Below are 20,527 nucleotides of genomic sequence, written 5' to 3' on the forward strand. Positions count from 1 at the left end.
CGGTTGGCCTTGCTGTTACGGTTCGTGTTCAATAAGTTAGTACTAGGACAGGTAAGTAGGCTAACGTCTAGCCTTATTGTCAATTATGTTAAGAGGCAGCGGCTCGCCAGGTGAGCCTTGCTCATTTTGATGTCTTGTTAGCTTAAAACTGTGGTGTTTTCGCTTCTTTGCTGAGTTGCATGATCCGTTGCCTTGTAAATTCTCTGCTCTATGAGGGGTTACATCGCTAATTACTGTTAAATTACTGGGGTAGATGCAGTGTTAAGTTAATTTATTAGGCAGTGCTGGAGTGCACTGCTACTACAAGATTTTTTAGTTGTTGTTAAGAGAGCACGCGCCAATGTGGACGCGGTTTGCCTAGATTGTGTGAAGGACAGCAGCGCCGCGTTCCCGCGGGGGCCGACTGGCATTGTTTTTCAGCTCGAACTAAGTTGCAGCATACTGTTGGCTGTAAATTACTTGTGTGCGCTACCCAGCTATCAGTGTTTTTTATAAGGAAAGCTTCACTGAGTGAAATGTTGAGCTCACATGTCTTTAACTCCTGCATGGCGCCGCTCCAAATGGAGGATGGCCATGACCAGTGCCCCGCCTGCCTGGGGCTCAACACCTCAAGGCAGGGGTCTCTGACAGTCCATGTATGAACTTGTAGGTTTATGCCACTGTCCTAAAAGCATCTGCGGGCCACAGACGCAGGGCAGTCTCACGCGGTCCACCAAAAACACAAGGAAGGTGGACCAGTGCCCTTGATGGACTTTCATATGAAAACCCAGATTAAGGAGCTCTTGCTCAATCTCCAGCCTAATAATGGGGGGCCAGCTCCCAGTGGTGACTCCACCACAAGGGATTTGCCTCCAGAGGATGATGTGTTATCGACTACAGCCTCCTTTTGTTTACAGTTAAAGGGAGAGGAGAGCAAGACGAGGAGGGGGACACGCTCTCCCCGGGCCTCTGATATTTTTTCTCAGGGATACGATGGGGGACCTTTATGCGGGTCGGAAGCCGGTCGGTCCTCACTGAAGCCAGTGATTCGCATGGTTGGGGCTGGATGAAGCTCTTTCTAAGCCCTATGTTGAAGAACTCCAAAGGTGCTTGTCAGACTCCAAGTTACTCTCTCATCACACCAGTGATTGCAGGAACTTGGCTGCCATGCAGTACACACAGATAACTATAGTTTGGACTGTATGGCCCTGGTCAAGCCTACCATTGCCTCATTTATTGTGTCACCAGATGAGGCTCTCAGACAGGATGCACGTTGCCCTCGTCCTCAGTGTAGATTGACTGATGATCTCCTCGCATGGGGCGTATTAGTAATTCCTTTTCTCACCTCATCCTGGCTCTGTCTCCGACCCTGCAGGAGTCTGGTGCGGGCTGCTCGGCCCAGACTCTTAGTGATGCATCCCTCCAGACCTTTGCCTTCATGTCTTGGAAGGCTGATGTTGACAGTGACACTGGCACGCTGCCAGGTCTGGCTGGCGCAGTCCCCTCTGTTGGAGGAATGTCATTGCACCCTCAGTTCCCTTCCTGTGGTGAAGGGTCAAATGTTTGGACCAGCAGCTCAGCAGGCATTAGAGTGCTGTGTGCAGGCAGATCAAGGCAGGCAGCGGTTTGCTGGCCTGCAGCAGGGCCCAGTTTCAGTTGTGCAACAGAGAGCTCTTGGGCCCTCTGGTCCTCATCCTCCTGCTCACCCAGGTGGATACCCTAGTGCGTCTGGCTACGCTGGCCACTATGATCAGTGCCGGCATGCTCCTGCCTGGCCAGCCTTTCAGGTACCAAGAGGACTGGCCCCAGGTGCCATAGGGGTCATCGGACGCTTCGCTCTGTAGCACCTCAGCTACTGAGAAAGGCAATTTTTAAAGGTGCTGCCATTCCGAATGTTACAGAGGGCAGATGTCATCCAGTCAGTGACACAAGGGGCCTGGTTTGTGTCGATAGATCTTAAGGATGCCTATTTTCATGTGCCTGTTGCACCACACCACAGGTAGTTCAGAGGTTCGCCTTTCAACGACAGGCTTACCAATTCAAGGTGTTGCCGTTCAGTCTCTCACTGGCCCCTGGCATATTCAAGGTGTGTGGCAACCGCCCTTTTCCCAATGCAAGCTGCAGGGTTGGCGATCTTGCCTTACCTGGACAATTGGCTAATCATTTCCCCGACTGCAGAGCAGGCAGTCAGGGACGCAGATACGCTCCTTGGCCATGTGAACCAGCTAGGCCTTACGGTGAACTACACAAACAGCAAGCACCCAGTCAGAGGGTAAATTACCTGGGTATGGCACTCGACTCTCAGTTAATGAGAGCCTTCCTTACCCCAAAGAGAGTGCAGGATATGGAGCAGCTTCTAGGTTGCTTTCAGAGGGGCAAGGTTTTGAAATATGGCCTTTTTCTCAGGCTGCTGGGCATGCTGACAGCAGCATCCATGGTCATCCCTCTGGGTCTTCTGTCTTTACATCTCTTTCAAGTCTGGGTCAACAGACTCCATTTGGATCCCAAGTGGCACAGGGGCAGGAGCGTCAGAGTGTCCAGCCGTTGTTGCCAGGCCTTGGAGCCCTGGCGGAGAAAATTGGATCTTGCAGAGGGAGTTCCTCTGGGAGTGATACCCTCCCGCAGGGAGGTTATGGAGACAGACGCCTTTTTATCAGGCCGGGTGCAGTCTGACACACAGGCTTAGACCATCAGGGGTCACTGTAGTACCATCATGGGACTTGAAGGTGGTTTTGAGATCCTTGGGTCTGCCCTAGTTGAACCGTTAGGACAGACAAAGTTGAGGTGGTTGTCTGCTAAGGCGGCATTTCTGCTTGCTACCGAATCCATACTGCCTACCAGAGCGGGGGTCTTCCACGCAGGTAAACCAAGCCATCGAGTTGGCTGCATTCAGTCCACCAGGCTCATCTGAAGGAGTGGAAAGTTGTCACAGCTACTGTGTCCAGTTCAGGCCCTCAAGGCTTATGTGGAGGCCACTGCCAAGGTACGCAAATCTGACAACCTTTTTGTTTGCTATCGGGCTTGTAGGAAGGGTGAAGCTCTATCAAAGCAAAGACTTTCCAATTGGATTGTGGATGTGATTCTGCACGCTTATAGGTTGCAAGGCCGGCCTGCACCTAGTAGGGTAAAGAGTCATTCTACTCGGAGTGTGTCCACATCCTGAGAGGGGTCTCTCTCGATGACATCTTTATTGCCACAAGCTGGGAGTTTTCATGTACCTTTGCTCACTATTACTGGGTAAATGTGGCTGCTCCTCACGCTGTGGCTGCAGCCGTCCTGTCAACTGCTTCCACTCCTTAGCACGGTGAGCATTCCTTGTGACCTTGCTGGTATAAGTCATCCAGTGCAAAAGCACCGCCATCTAGCTGTCAGGAAAAATTAAATAGAACGATAGTTATGAATATAACTACAGTTCTATGAATTTTGGATGACCACTCGTCTGTCGCTCGGAATCTGGGGGATGAGATTCTGTAGGAACAGACTGCGTGATGATGCAAGGATTTTATACTGGGGCGTGCCCACTACGTCATCGCATGGTCATAGGTGACTTTGTTGATATAATTACTCGACCTGCACAAATGTGAGATGGACATATGGCGGTCATCCAGAATTCATAGAACCGTAGTTACATTCGTAACTCTTGTTTTTTACCCAGACATTAAAAATAATACATTTATAGCTGTAATCACAACACCGCAAAACCGTGATATTTTTGCTCAAGGTTATCCTACCGTCAAAATCTCATACCGGCCCATGCCTAATGCCCAATAATAAAGGTGAGCAAGCCTACACAAATGAAGCTGTGTGCCCATCATCTCTGTTGAGCTCACTGATGTATCTGCTGTGCCAAAAAAAGTAATTAAATTGGTATTTATGAAGGGCGCTTATGTCCTATTCATTATTCTATGGGCAATAAGTATTTTAACTCAGCCAGACTTGTCTAATTGCAAATTAGACACACAGCAGTAGGCTAGACCATGTCATACATTATGCTACAATGACATATCACCAGCAGCTCAGTTTTTACATGTTTTTTAGTTTTGTTTTGTTTTATCACACAAATCCCGTCATATACCATACAGCCCTATGACATGTCAGGAAGGTTTGAAAAAACAGAAACCACCAGAGCCTACCAATTATTAATAGATTCTGTAGAAATGTACAGAAAAAGTGAGTCCCAGAGTAAACTGACTTTGTTAACATCATTTAACTACAGTGAGCCACCTCCCTCACTTTCCCCATCTCTCTTCTCTCAGTCCCTCCCTCCCCCAGGCTACCTTTTCCTCCACTATTCTCTACATCGTTACCATAATCAGATAAGACAACTACCTAGGGAGCACCAGCATCCCTACAGCACCTTCCTCCTGGCACCGTGTGTGTACGTGTGTGTGTGTGTGTGTGTGTGTGTGTGAGAATTGCTTCTGGCACTTGGAAACCCGTATTCCTTTTGACTGTCTTTTTTGGTGTTTGATCTTTTCAAACCGACAGATGACTGGTATGTGTGAGTGAGAGACGCGCGTGTGTGTACTGTATGTGTGTAAGAAAGGTTTCTAAATTACCCAGCTCCTTCATAGGGTAATGTCTGTATCGTGGCTGACAAGTCTGTTACAAATTCCCGCTGAACTGTGAGTGTGTATCTCTGTGTATGAGCAAGAGAGCAAGTATGTTTTTGTGTGTGTGTGTGTGCACGCGTGAGAATGGCTGTACATGAATGGTGTTTGAGTGTCAAGTGTAATTATGTTATTCTTCTGAATGGTCAAAACAGATCACATCATCATACCATTAAATGAAAGGCAGCCTGATTCTCAAGAATGCGCGAACACAGTTTGAACAAGTTTCAAAACACCTCCAAGCCACTCCAACACAACACACTTTAAGCAAAATACCTACAATGTTTACACTTATTCATGCCTACATGGATATGTAGACATATATAAAAGACCAATCCCTACAGGGCACACATACTGTACACCTGCAGGCAATTTAGCCATCAGCAACACTACATTTAGCCATCAACAAATTGACTGCCAAGGCCATGGGAGCAACCTGGTGCACTGCGGAAGGTCGGTGAATCCTCTGGCTGGATGAAGCCTGACGCTACTGATTTACACATGATTCAAGATGATAGGCTACAGAAAAGTAGAAATGAATGGCAAAAACAGCATATTATAGATATTTTAGAGACCCCCAAAATATTACAAATCATGTTTTCAGGGGAGCTCATGTCTTATTAAGAGGAGTAACCTAAAGCTGCCCCTGGCTCCCCCGTAGTTCGCACCCTGGCCGTAGCCTCGAGAAAAAAACCTTGATAAACATATTCGGGTATTTTCGTAGACTGCTCAGGTAACCAGCTGCTTCAGATCAGCCCAAATGCTTCCTTGATGCTGACGTCTTGTGGCACCTCTAGCTTGACGCGATCTTGCAAAACACGTATATTCTCATATTTATTTTTTCGTATGTGGCTACAATAGGCCTAAAGTGCTCACTTCTACAATCATATTCGCCATAGTTGATATGAGATGCGACTTGAAAAGAAATAGCCTATAAGCTATAAAATAAACTAAATTGCTTAAATATGTAATATTGACTTTTTGTTTCACACTGTACACGAACACCGTTCTCCTTGTTCTGGCCCTCCATTCACCCCAACCACGTTCTTTCTCAGTCTTTTCTGTTAAATATGATATACCTGCCTTTACAGTCACAAACTGACGCTACAGGGCTTCCCCCACTGCGTTGACATATGACGCTATAGCGTTACAAACAGAAACCGGCCTTGACCATGCCATATGTGACGAGAGTGAGAACGGGTTGTAGGGATACAACACCGATCAAAGATAGAACAAATACAGCTCCTTTGTTTTCAGTTATGGGTTTAAAACAGCAAAACAAAAAACGACTTGGTTTAGTTGTTTTTCCGATTTGGTTTTGAAATGAAATAATGCAAGAATGAGTCACACACATATTTTCCACGGATCTACACTTTTCTGTGGTTCTATGACAATGAGAAGTTTTTATTATATTTTTCCCCTTTACCTACTTTTATCTTTGTGTTTAGCACTCTTACAAACATGTAACAAGGTTCTCCATAATAAGACGAACAGATGCAGTGTTTAACTTTAAAATGGTCTAATATTACTGATCCACAATTATGGAACATTTATTTAATTATTATCCATTATGACCATTCTGATACTGAAACAGGATGCACCTTTTTATCTCCAGTGTACCAGAACAACCCCTGAATTACAAGATAACAAAGTACTGTTAACCACAAAAGTCAGAGTTTCCATAAATATCTGAAAAGAACCACTAATTAGAAACATTTAACTTTTAACCACAGATAATAACCACAGGCCTAAATACATTAGTAAAATTCAAAGAGTTCCACGGGTTTCTGAAATGTCTGTTTATGTATGTCTGATCTGAATGTGTGTGCCCCGGCCCCAGCAGCTGTGCCAAAGCAGAGATTTACCAGTATAATTACCGCTAGTTTGAAGAAAGAAAGAGAAAAAGAAGGACAGAGAATGAAAGATAAACAGACAGAGAAGTAGATCGAGAGACAGTGAATGGACCATTCTGCTTTCACAACCTGTATGACAACAGTTAAACACAAATCTGATGGTGCATCTAAGGTAGAATGATATACCTCTCATAGTGACCAACTATGGTATGTTTTACAAGGCAGTCATGCCACCATCGGGATTGATTTGTTACCTGCAAAACAAGGTGTGTCCACCTATCCAGTGTAAGCCTCCCCTCTGTTCTGAAGCTCACGGTCAGAGGGGTCTGACTGCTGGACTGACCGTACCACAGGGTGACTGCCTGCTCAGACACTGTCACAGAATAAAACAACCGCTCCCCTGAGCTCTTCTCCAGCAGCATCCTGAGGGAATCAAACACACACACAATAAAGAACACAATTATTTCAGTAGCGATATACAGTCCATTTTGATATTTGGCAGTGATAAGTTGTTATAACTTTACTGAGGAGGAAGAGTGGACTCCCAAACCCACAGAGTCGAGAGCCACTACATGCAGTCTCTCATCCTGACATTTACACATGGAATATCAATATTTTACATGACTGCTAGCTTTCAGCTGCTACACTGGGTGCAGACAGAAACACATTCCTTCCACGTGTCATATTAACCACCATCACTGACATTTTATGGGAAATCATGGCTTTTATGAACCCAGAGCCACATACCCCATAAATCACAGATAGATGTATGCATGAGAGAAAGACCATATGTATGTGTGTGCCTGTTGGGAGACATAAAGAGATAGAAAGATAGACGGAAGATACTAAGAGCAAGTAAAAAGTAAATGCAAGTTGTTTACTAAAAACTACATTGTGATTTACTGCTTCTTGCATCAGCAATGCTTTGACTTTACAGGGTTTTTCCTGGCTCAGAATGGGCCTTTGGGGGGTGACTTCGCGGGACAGTAAGCATGACCTGATAAACAAAATATATCCACAACCTGGAAGACTAAAGGTATAAATTAGTGTATTAATAAATATTATAATATTAAATAGTATAATCTTAGGAAAATGATAAATTTACAGGTTACACTTGATTTGGATTATCTGGCTACAAATAGTTTATTAGTTGATAGTGTTGTGTCGTTCAAAGAACGTTTCGTTCATTTGACCTAATCTTGTATATGACTCAGGAGGAACGAGTAGTCTGAGGGAGTAATTCGTTCATTTTCACTCATGCGTGAATAGTCTTGGACTCTTACGTTCACTCGTCACACAGCAGCTGCATGGGCTCCGTCAGCACAGGAAACAGTATTGATTAGTTCATGACCCTCAACTGTGGGTCTCTAGGTTTGAGTTGTTCATTTGTCACGTGACATCTTGGCTACTGTGGAGCAAGAATGAACAAATCGTTCCCCACTCACATGGGTCCTCCTCAGAGTCTGTAGTTCACTCAGCAGGCTAAGTTACTACCAGCGCTGGAGAATGAGAGGCAAGTCTGTTGTTAGGTAACAGTCACTGGACTGACATTATCTATTTTGTTAATTATGTGACATTTAATAAAGCATAACATTATTACCGCGCAGTGATATTGTGCTATAGTTTTAACACAGCCGTACCATAACTTTAGTCCTGCTAACTTTAGTGTTTACAGATAACAGCTGATGAGAGTTGTTCTGGGTCCGCTCCACTTCAGAGCCCTGACAGGGTTCTACTGGGAGCCGAATTACCTCCGAGGTCATCTCGTCTCCAAAATAAACGGATGGGGTCAATTAAAACATTAAAACACAGCTACATAGCAACATTAGCGTTAGCCCTGTGGTGTGTTTACAGCTAAGAGCTGATCTGGGTCCGCCAGAGAACGCAACGTAACTTTTCCTTTTTATTTATCAACAGAGCCGTGCTGTTGATCCACAGCTCTTGACTGGTGAACAACCTGCAGTGTTTGAGAGCGATGTGCTCATGTTTGTTTCCCTCTGTCAGCAGATTCCGGACCTGATGTGGCCCATTCTGCGTCCAGACCTGCCCAACTGCTGCGTTTATACAATGTGTTTATTCCTTTGTTCCTTTCTCTGTGCTGGATTTCTTTTAAGAACTTGGTGGCTTTAACCAGATTATTATTTAATTGGTTGAATTTTAATAAGACTGTGTTTTATTCATTCGTGTCAAGCTTATTACTTCAATATATTCCCCTCAAATCTGATGTTAATATATAGATTTTACTCATGGATAGGGACGTTAGGCTACTGTATGAATGAGCACTTTAGAGATATAAACATAGTAATTATAATATACATACATATACATATAATATATATACATATATATGGCTGGTCTGGTTGTATACACAGGAAAGATTGTGAAAATGGACGGATTCAGCCGGAGTGGCCTAATGGAATATTGACAACATATTTCTGTGGTTTTTATATGGTTTGAACTTGGTTGTGGCCCCATGGGGCTTTATAGAACCATGACAGAGAAACATAAAGAGGTGAATTAGTCATAGGCAGAGAGAATGAACCCTTCGCTCAACGTACTGAGCTCGGTTGGAGTATAATCGTCTCGTTAAACCCTCATTTAGATCGTCAAGGAAGTCAAAGTTTGGAAGTCACAGTGAAAGAAGTGCCCACCCAGTCACTGACGTCTTGACAGCCCTGAAAGCAGAAAGCAAACAAACGCACCTCTAAGGATAAATATGTGACTCAAAATGATGTCCATTTCATTCAGTTCCTTAGCAGTAACCTCAGACAGATCGACGATGGACACGTCGAGATGCCCCTTCCTTTCCAGAGCAGCAGCCAACCTTCGCTACCAAATAACAGGAGGCTCACTGTTGTTCGTCTTGAAGGCTTAAAGTTAAATGGTGGAACTGTTTGGTACCTCCCCCATCATGACATTTACCATCCAAAGAATCCGGACAATCTAAGAGTTGTTTTCGACTGTTTGTCTGAATGACACTCTACTGACGGGACCTGACTTGACTAACTCCCTGCTAGGAGTTCTATGTCGTTTCAGGAACAAAGCCGTGGCCATAATCTGTGACATCGAAAGAATGTTCCATCAATTCAGTGTTGCCCCAGAATGCCGAAACTATTTGAGTACTTATGGTGGGAGCACGGAGAGTTGGAAAAGGAACCAAAGGAATATAGGATGAGCAAACCTCTTCAGAGCTGCCTCCTTTCCTGGGTATGCCAACTTTGGGCTGAAGTATTTAGCACAGCAACACGCAACTGACTATCCAGCGGCATTAGTCTTTATGGAGAAAAACTTCTATGTCGACAATGGACTAACTAGTGTCAAGTCTGTAGAAGAAGCCAAGAGAATGATCATGGAGGCTCAGAGGTTATGTTGTGACAACCTGCACCTTTCAGCTGCACCACCTATGAGCGCCGCCCATTCATGTAGCCATGCATACTCTTTGTAGGAGGTTTCTTATTCGTTCAGCGCCAGAGTCCGCCCAGTTCAGGAAGTGCTGAAATGTTTGGTGTGTGTCTGGGAGCGAGGGGCAGTTGACCAAAGAGGAGAGCTGAGGGAAGCAAGAGAGTGTCGGAGCGACACGTTAGTATAGTTGACCCAGTTATAGTGAGGCCGTTAATCCCTTCCGCGTTTACCTACAGCAACGTTCCCGTACGTCGGCACCTTCTTCATCAGCAACTCAGCAATAACCTCTAAACAACCAGCCATCCACCCCTCTGCCTTCTATTTTTTGAGCAGTGTGTGTTTTTTTTTCCATGTTGGATTGACATTTCTTTTGAGGAACGGAGAAATCTTTCTTATTTCATGGGCAGTTTTTCTTGCTTCTTAAGACTTAACCTGAACCGTTTTTGAACTGAACTGCTTTTGAATTGAACTGAACTGCTTTGTTGAATTGAAATGAACTGAACCCTGAGTGGAAATTTGATTTGTGTTTATTGTTTTGTGGTACACTTTTGTTAATACACGTTGCCTTTGTTGCATTTTATAACTGAGTTGTGGTTTTCATTATTGGTTGCTGGTTGCTGGTTGCATTCAACGTGAGGGTCCATAACATTGTATACTGTATGGTGCACGTTCATACCTCAGATACAAGGATGACAAAAATGTGGTTCACTGCAGTCTGGTGATGGCAAAGGCAAGAGTTGCCCCAACCAAGGAGACAAGTATTCCAAGGCTGAAGCTCTCAGCTGCTGTAGTGGCTACTAGATTAAGTGGGATGTTGAAGTGTGAACTTGACATGGAGATTGACGAAGAGTTATTCTGGACAGGCTCCCAAGTAGTCTTGGGTTACATCAACAACAAGGCAAGAAGTTTCCATGTTTTTGTGGCAAACCGGGTTCAACGGATAAGAGAAAAAACGCCCCATTCAGTGGCATTATGTTGACACAGCGGGAAAACCCGGCGGACCATGCCTCCAGAGGCCTCCCCACAACACACATCTCTTCCTCAGATTGGCTTACCGGACACAAGTTTTTGTGGGAAAGTGGAAAGAGCGGCTCAGGTGATAATCAGGCTTGTTCAACAGCAGGCCTTTGCTCTGGAGTTAGAGACCCACCAAAAGGGAAAACAGCTCCCAAATTCAAACCATCTCTACCATCTGGACCCTATAATCTGTGAAGGAGTGCAGTAATCCTTCCAAAAGATAGCCACATCACCGCACTGATACTGGCTTATTGTCATGCCAAGATTCAGCATCAAGGCCAAAGCCAGACTCAAATGCAACTGAGAGCAAATGGATTTTGGGTCATCGGTGGAAGCAAACTAGTGGCGAAGCTGATAAACCGTTGTTTGCAGTCTAGGAAACTACGACGCCCTCCGGAAGTGCTGCAAATGGCTGGACTCCCTGCTGAACGTCTTGAAGTTTCGGCTCCGTTCACGTACAGCGGCATGGACTGCTTTGGCCCTTTCCTCATCAGAAAGGGTCGCAAGGAGTATTAAAGATACGGTCTGATTTTCACCTGCCTTTCTTCTCGAGCTATTCACATCGAAATGCTGGAAGACCTATCAGTGGATGCATTTATTTATGCCCTGAGGTGCTTCATTAGCATCAGGGGAGCTGTTCGGCAACTCTACTGTGACCAAGGTACTTTGTGGGAGCTAGGAACAAGCTGAGGGACACTCTTAAGCAGTGTCATACCACGTTGTTGGAAGCCTTCCAAATTGACCAGCACTGTGAGTTTGTTTTCAATGCTCCCTCTGCAAGTCATACAGGAGGTGTCTCGGGTAGACTTGACGATGCATCACTTAGAACGTTGTTCTATGAAGCAATGACTATTGGTAACAGCCGCCCACTCACTGTAGATGGAATCAAAGACCCTCAAGCATATGTGAAGGAGGATCTCTATGCTTCCAAGAGGTGGGGGTTCAGTACTTGGTCAAGCAGTTCTGGAGTTGATGGAAAAGGGAGTATCTTCTTAACCTCTCTATTCGACAGAAATGGCATGTACCCAAACGTAACCTCAAGTTGGACGATATAGTTATTGTCAAAGACGACAAAGAAATCAGTGGTTACTAGCACAAGTGGTCGAAGCCATCCAGAACGGCGATGGATTGGTTCACAGAATCAAGATTCAAATAGGAGAACAGATAGCTGTAAAGAAAAGGAATTACCCCTATAAACCTTCAGTCATTGAGCGTCCAGTTCAGAAACTGGTTCTTCTTCTTGAGAGCAAATAAGACAACCATATTATGTACAATGCACACACTACAGCACATACATTAGACACACTCAAGTGTTTTAGTTTAAAGACGGTCAAATGTGATACAGGAAATTCTGTATAATTGAGTCAGAGTAGTTGTATATTATAGCAGAATTTGGTGGGAGTGTAACTGTCTGTTTGGAGTCACTTAAAGTGTATCGATTTCAATGATTGTGAAAATATTTTTGTATTTGTAAAAGTCGTTTTTTATAGGATTATGGTGTAAACATGGGCAGATCACTCCACGCAGGTACCAGTGGCATCCACCAGTGGGCAGTATAGTTTCTGCTACTAGGCTAAACTAACCCCCTGCATAACTGTAGATAAACCCTGTACTTACCAGTTTACGGTTGGCCGCAAACCACAAATGAAAGCAGAGCAAGCACACTCGAAGCACACGGTAGAGACGCCAACTTCTGGAAGATACTAACAAAGGAAACTGCCAGTCCAAAAGTTTAACGCCCTTGGGAAGAGGAACGACGTGTGTATAGTTGTATATGTGCGGGTGCTGCGGGAGTGAAGTGTTCATGTTTATTATTGTTAAGCGATGAATTGACAAGGAGCCATTTAGCTTGGATGTATTAATTAAGTGTGTGATTTAAAGGTTATTGTGTAGTATATAGGTATTGGTATAGAGTAAATTTCGTTTAATTTGTGTATTTAATTAGGTTTATTGTTGTAGCATGTTTGGTTTTAGCTAAGGTAATATGTGTATAAAAGTACTTATATACGTATATTTTTATAGTTTTCACGGTGCTTACTGCGGTATTGGACAAGGAGGAAAAGAAAGAAAGAAAGAAACCGTAAAAGGAATCATTCGAGACTCTCTGCATCTTGTTTTACCCACCAGGGGCAGTTACACTTATACTTTGTCAATTAAAGCAAGCCAGGCACTGTCCCGACTACTCCAGGCTGTGATTCATTGGTTCATGAAAAGTGATTCTGACGAGCAACTTACGCACACTGCTGCATTAAAGTTACCCAATCCCAGTCTCCCTGCAGAGATTAGCAGGCATGCAGAACGGAAACAGGTGAGTGTCACGTAGTGCCCAGAAAACCTGATCGGGAGAGGACTGAGAAGAGTACTGGTGCCGGTACGCCAAAGAGTAAAATGTAAAACCGACAGTACCGGTGAATACCGGCACACTTCAAGCACAAACAGCTTTTATACTGTGAGAAAAAACAGGAAGTCATCTCTGCCATTAGCGCGAGCTTGCGGAGCTTGTGGCGGAACGTTCAGGCGCTGTCAAACTAATGCAGCAGCTGGTTTATAAATCAAGCACCAGCTGCATGTGTAAAATGAGGATGAGAGAAGAGGTGACTGCTGGAAGACAAGACCTTATATTTAAGTTTTTGTTCTGCTTGCTCAACAGTTGTTTGATAAATGGCGATTAAAACACATTCGGAGAAAATTTGATTCATTCAATTTGAATCATTTTGGCGTTGGTGATTTTCCTTTGGTGCTCACTAAACCCTCTTTGGGGGGCCCCAAAATTTCTCTATGCAGGAAAAACCCTGCTTTAGATATACATGAATATCCTAATTTAGGCATCTAACCATAATGCCATTATTGATTAATCTGCATTTTTTAAGATAAATCATTTGTCCATCCATCCATCCATCGTCAACCACTTATCCTGCATACAAGGTCGCAAATACACATTTGAGAACCTGAAGTAAACATTTGGCATCTTTTCTTGAAAATCATGTGCTTAGATGAATTATTAATCAGTCACTCCAGGATTTTGCGATGTCACAATCACAATTATTAACATCAATTCAACAAATCCCTGTGAATTCAGCACAACTTGCAATTTTGACCAATCACTGCAACGTTTCCGCAAATTTGACCCATCATCACCGTTTCCCACAAAACTTCCACAACAACAAATAAGGCTTTCCATTATCTTTGATAATTATGACATGTACTTTTACCACGTGTTCTCCAAAGTCCAGTGCCAACCTAAAGTATTCTATTAGACTAATAGCCTATTCAAAATAAAAATCCCCAAACAATACAAACATCATTTCATAATCAGTTTCTGGAAGTGAAGCCATGGTATAGTAAAAACTACGGTTTGTAAGAACAGGTGGCTGGCCCTGTTCATTGTTCAGATGGGGGGCGGGACATGAAATCACAGAGAGAGGGAGAGACAAACAGAGAGGGGTGAGGAGAGATGGACAGAGGTGAGGATAGAGACCTCCTTTCATCTGGCTTCTTTGATGGCAGACACGATTGTCTCGACTACAAAAGACTGATAGCCAACTACAGCAACAGAAAGAGGGAGAGAGGGAGGGGGAGAGAGAGAGAGAGAGAGAGAGAGAAGGAGAGAGATATTACTTCCATTCAGATGCATTCAGCCATACAGGTGTCATGTTCGGCAGACCAAGACAACAAGACTTGTCCTGTCATCTGAATCCACTGACAGACAACTTCACAAATAAAATCACAGCATGAAATTTAAAGGAGTGATTTGATCTGTCGGATTCTCCTTCTCAGAGTTCATCTTAACTGACAGCAACATTTAAACTGAACAACCAGTGAGTCACTAGAATACGCATGCAACCTGTCGAGTGTTGCGCGCTAGGTCTTTCTTCAGACCTGTCACCAGGTCTGAAGACCTGTCACCACTGCAAAGTTATCAGTCACGTTTATCTTTTTAGCGCATTGTGCAAATTGTGAATGTTGACTGATTTTATCTCATGAAAGCCCAACAAAACACTAACAGCTTATTTTTTTAAATGTTTGTTTAATCCACAAATATGAAATGATTTTCTCACTGAGCTATGCCTTTTCTTGTTTGACCACATGGAGCCAACCACTTCTGATCATATTAAAAGACAGTCTAATAAAATGTTACTAATAATAATTTTACTATTTAAGTAGGTAATCTGTCAAAATGGTAGTTATTTATAACAACTGCTACATTAATTACACTGATATTATCAATTTACAGGTCTTAGTTTATCTCATCTCTGCTTGAGGCTACATTAGCAGCTACTAGCACATCAACAACACATCTACTCTCTGACCAAACTGTCGGCGGTTAAGTTGTTTTGTGGATAACGTAGGCGCCAGGTTTTGACAAGCAAGAAGAAAGATATCTCTTGTTCTGCTGCATCAATTCTCATGTTTTTATCTTTAAAATGTCTGATGTGAATCCAACAATATTATAGGAGTGACATGGTAAATCACTGGAGTACTCTTTTACTAGCTAACAAATACTCAACCAGCAAACCTAAACCAAGACGTAATGCGTGCCTATTTTTTGTTTCATGACAAAGCACTCCATGTTGTTCAAGCAATCTAACTGAAGTTTTGCTGTATGCTGGAGGAGATAGGGTTGCCAAGCAAAGCCAACTTATCTCTTTTGTGTGTGTGTGTGTGTGTGTGTGTGTGTGTACGCGCGCATGTGTGTGTGAGATTGCAAGCTGATCTGAGTGTGTGTAACTCTGTACCATCCCAGCCCTGCCTGAAAAATACGAGAACACTTTCACCCCTCTCTCACACACACGTCTAAGTAGGACATGAGAGCCAGTTGTTGGCTAACATTTCCTGATAGTGATACTGACCTGACCAGACCTGCTTGAGCCTTCTTCTTAGATCAATATCAGGGGCTTCCACTTCATCATATTAGATATCATATCAAAGCAGACATTTTAGTTACTATACATCACGGCAGCAGTGTGTTTCCAGCAAGGAAGTACAAGGAACTACAGTAAGAACTATTATGATAAAAACAAGGAGCATTATAGAGAGGGAGAGGAGATGATCAAAATAGGAAACCACTCATCAAACTGAAGCCAGTTCTTTTAATGTCACTGTGAGAGTCAGATAGACAAAAAATAAACATCATCTTTAAATTAATGAGAAATTTGTAATAAACACATAAACTAAATAAAAGGTTTACAAAATAACATACTGTTTCTGGGTCACTTGTTCTGTATATTTTTTTAAGATTCTCTCTGTACCCTGAGATAACCTCTCTTTATCAAACCAGCTCATCTTTTTTTCACTGAGACCATAATCTATGCATCACTGATCCCTGACAAATATAGAATTTTACACAATTTAAGCATTTCTAGTGTTTATAATGAATTATATTATTATATTATAATAAGGCTCTGATGAGTAAAACCAGGAAAGTTTGAGTCCGTCAAAATCAGATTTTTCAACTCATCAAGTTTACTGGACTCTCCAGATAAAAATAGATAAGTATAGCCTATACATCCATCCATCATTTATCTTTCTATATATTTTGTAATGCAGAGTATACTGTATGCACTGTGGTAATTGATTTAATTTCAACTCAGTTGCTCTGATTAAAAGGCCTTAGATCTCCAACTCCAACCGGTAAGCAACTGACGAGATTTGTCTCATTTCTTAGAAATTACAAAATTAAACTCACATCTCTCCAGGAGAGCTTGGTTTTATCCACACTGCCAGGGTGAGGGAACCCATCGCTCCTAGCTTCTGTGAGGGAGGAGAAACCAGACATCCATCCCAGACTGGTCGAAACAGCACACTACTGGATCCACCAGAAACCCCCACTGAACTGGTAGCAGTGCTGGTCTCTGCCTGAGTCCCAGGACGAGTGTCATTACTGTCTTCAGTTACACAGGTACCCCTGGTGGAATAAAGTTTAAATATGTATATTGTATTATGTATATTTTTTCTTAAAAGGACCTTCAAAAGTGTTTTATCTCCCTTGAAAGTATATGTAAGAATTCAAAACCAGTTATATTATAAGAGAAGTATTATGGTGCCTCCAAACTTATTTTACTAGCTAAGTTAAGTTTTTAATTTTACATGGACTGAATAGTCAAAAGGTCAGGTTAAAAGATATAGCCTTCTAAAATACCATAATAACATTACTATGAATTTGATCTTCCTACCTGTGTGCAGGCAGTAGCAGTGGGGCATACGGAGGTGTGGAGGACCTGTAGGGACACTCCTGGACACAGAAGGCCTGGTAACATGCCATCAGCTCAGTTTGGGAGGACGGTGACTGGCAGTAGCTGCTCCGCTCTGGAACCCCACAGGTGGAACGAGCCGGAGAGGTGGACACAGGTTTGAAGGCAGCAATGTTCTCCATTCGTGGGAAATTTCCCTAAGAATGAAGACAGTTTAACAAGTATTAAAGGTTTTTTGTCAACCTGAGACATTTGGATACAATAAAGACTTATAATGTAATTTTAGCAATTTGGAGAATCTAATTCAAAGTTCTATTAAAAGAAACAGCCTATGTTTTATAGAATAGGGTTATGATATAAGACCCATGTTGTGGACATATCTTATACCCTTGCACCTACTGTGTGTAAACACTAATTTTAAAATATATTAGTTTCAATACAAATAAATGATAAACGAGAGATACATATTTGGACACATTTGTTGCATGGACATTAATTAATTTGTATAGTTTCCAAAAGGCCATTTGCACGGAAGACGTGTTGACATGTGACAGTAGGGAAAGCGAAGGTGTAGATTATAAAATTAATCAGTCACACTGTCATGACTTACTGGTACACTTGAATAGAACACAGCCATCGTTAATGTTATTAGTGACACCTGCGCTTTTCCTAGTCAGGCTGTCTGCTGTGAAAAAGGCCTATTTAATAATCATTTAATAATTCTTACACACAACATTGTCTGCAAACAATTACTATTCCACAGTCTTTGGATCTGAAATCAGAATTGGCTCTTGAAAGCCACTTACCTGTGATGAAGCAGGTTTTGGACAGAGGCTGAAGAGGAGGAGAGTTAACCAGAGGAATATATCATGCCACCTCATCCTTTTCCACATCCTTGTCTCCCTTTCCTTGATTTCACCTTCTGTTTCTGCAGCTGACACAATCCCAGAGACACCTGCCTTGCTCTCGTCCTTTCCTTCCACGCATCTCCCTGTACTTTTTAGGTATTTTAAAACTTCCCTGTTGCATTTATTCCTTAAGTTACACTGCTCCTCTCTCCTTCCTCTAGTCATCCTCTCTCTGCTCACTCCTCTCCCCCATTTTTGTCTCTTCCCTTTCGCTTGCCCTCCCTTAGCTCCTCTGTCGTCGTCGTCGTCTCTCTGCTCAGTCCGCCTGTGGCCTCTGACCCCACCAGATTCTAGAATCGTATTCTTCAGCATGGTCTGAGGTTCTAGAATCTTGGACTGGGGTTCTGGCACATCCTCGGAGGCAGAGGGATGTTCGAGAACCTGGATTTCTTTCAGAAACCTTCCAGCAGCGCTTGAATAAGTGATGACTGTCATGGTTTTATGGTTCCAGGGACATTTTTTTACAGGCCAGTGCCCCTAAGGTGAGGCTACGAAGCTTAGCTCTCTGTTACACTGTCTCTGTCCCTCGCACACACACCCACACCAACACACAAACCACAACCAAAGCCTTCACATGATAGGTAGGATTTCACAATCTAGAGAGGGAAAAGAGAGAAGAGGAGAGGGAAAGGGAGACGTGGTCAGACCAAAATCCAACATGAGACAAATCTGAGGAGAGTGAAATGCCATGCAGGCTATTCCCTAGCCAAAGCCTACACTATCATGTACAGCTTGATGGAGGCACAGCTCAACTGATACTGCTACATTGCTTTCCCCCTTTTCTTCATTTTCCATTGAATTAAACATGCCCTTTTCCTCCAGGTTTTTCTCCAACTGAAGGGGTTTTCACATAAGTGTGTTGGAAATTGAGGCTTAGGCCAAAGCTCTCTTCATTACAATACTTATCAGCTTCAATTTCACATTTTGACATACACAAAAGGCCAGCAGGGCAGTCATCTCTAGTGTTGAATTACTTGGACCCTCTTACTCGCGATGCGTGTTAGAAAATAGGAAAGCTCACAGTATATCTAATAACGGTACTAACGTTACAAGCGGTACAAATGTGTAAATCTATGCAGATATCGTAACATGCTAAAATATCAGGTAGCTCCTTGTGGTTACCTGTTGTTGCGGATTCTCAGCACGTAGCTCTATCCCCATCACAAGTGCAGCGTCAAGATACATTCAACTTGTTGCTCTGGCATGAGTCGAGCAAAACAAGTTACCTGTATTTCTCCACACACTTGTCTGTCATTGACAGCAGACACAGCTCCAGCAGAAGGAAAAAACAATAGTCCTTTCCAAACATGACATGAATTATTTTGTCCGTCGTTCTGGCCCACGCTTCGACAGAAAAAAACTGAATGACAGTACAACTGAACTTGACAAAGCTCCTCAGTTTTTCTCTCGGTCTTCTCTCTCATTCAGAACATGTTGCACGCGGTGCTAAGGAGATTACTGCGAGACGCCATCTGGCCACTGCCAGGAGCGCTCGAGGCGGCAGGACGTGGGGCACAAAGTAACGATGATGCAACGTTACACTATTGAGAAGTAACCTAAACTTGTGAGTCCCGTGGGCGGCGTGAGAACAAACCGCGCGACATATCCATGTTGTATCTAAGATGGTCAGTGACAACAAGGCATTACTATGCGATTTAAACATCCTAATTACCCCCTGCCTGGTAGTAATGCTTTACTCCCCACCTAAGTGGGATGCGTCTGGGTTTCAGACAAGTGGCACTTGAAAAGAGGAACGCTACTGCCGTCGCTAGGCAACCGAGATCTGCTCTGTGTGCGTAGGAAAACATTAGACTGACTACCAGTCAAATTTATTTTTAAACAAACATACTGCATCAACATTTAAGAGTGTAATGCATTGTGGCATTGATGAGATGTATAGATTGGGATCATTCATTCGTAAATCTTACAAACTAGACTGCTGTATAGGCTTACATTGATTAAGTAGCCAAATGCTGTAAAGGCATCCTGTAGCATAACGTTACATTTAATAACCCCAGTTCATCAGAACAAATCAAAGTAATCAAACTAAAATTCGATATTTGGGGTTTCAGAAAATTCTAAGAACCTACAGAATGCGCAGCATTATCTCCTGTCCTAAATAAATTGATAAAATTGATCTTCTTATTTTGGTTTGTTTTGTTTTTGGAGGGGCGGGGAAATAAGACTAGTTATAGCCTACTACCTAAATTGTGAACTCCATGGTGTGTACGTGGTTGTTGGTGTATTAAATATATGATGGCTCATTTGCTTTGCCCTTTTATTTCCCTGTATTGTAATTTTTGACTGTTAACTTAACTGAAAAGAGGCTAGATATCCATTACAGAAACTCTGTAATGTCGAATCTCATGTGGTTCACAATAAAAATATTTGAAACAAAACAAGGCAACAACAGACAAAATTACCCGCATATAATGCTTCAAAAAACAAGTATAGCAAGATGTATTAATCAAAAGCCTGACCAATAAAACATTTACAATTTGAATTAGAGATGCTTCTATGAAATTAGAGAGTCAACAAAATATCAATTTTCAAAAGGAGAAAGGGGC

General features: G+C 42.9%; 1 protein-coding gene across 1 annotated transcript in view; it reads right to left on the minus strand.

Annotated features, from left to right (window-relative positions):
- Positions 1–20,085, minus strand: part of ush2a (Usher syndrome 2A (autosomal recessive, mild)) — a 239,018-nt gene extending 218,933 nt beyond the window's left edge. The window contains 5 exon segments of the mRNA XM_038701698.1: positions 6,697–6,865; positions 16,548–16,766; positions 17,035–17,249; positions 17,859–18,556; positions 19,083–20,085. Coding sequence (XP_038557626.1) covers positions 6,697–6,865; positions 16,548–16,766; positions 17,035–17,249; positions 17,859–18,395 — 1,140 coding nt within the window. The 5' untranslated portion in view covers positions 18,396–18,556; positions 19,083–20,085.
- Positions 20,086–20,527: the final 442 nt, after the last annotated feature.

Source organism: Micropterus salmoides, unplaced genomic scaffold (genome assembly GCF_014851395.1).
Source record: "Micropterus salmoides isolate LMB-PRFRI ecotype aquatic unplaced genomic scaffold, ASM1485139v1 Ms_hic_scaffold_6, whole genome shotgun sequence".
In the NCBI taxonomy this organism is placed as follows: Eukaryota; Metazoa; Chordata; class Actinopteri; order Centrarchiformes; family Centrarchidae; genus Micropterus; species Micropterus salmoides.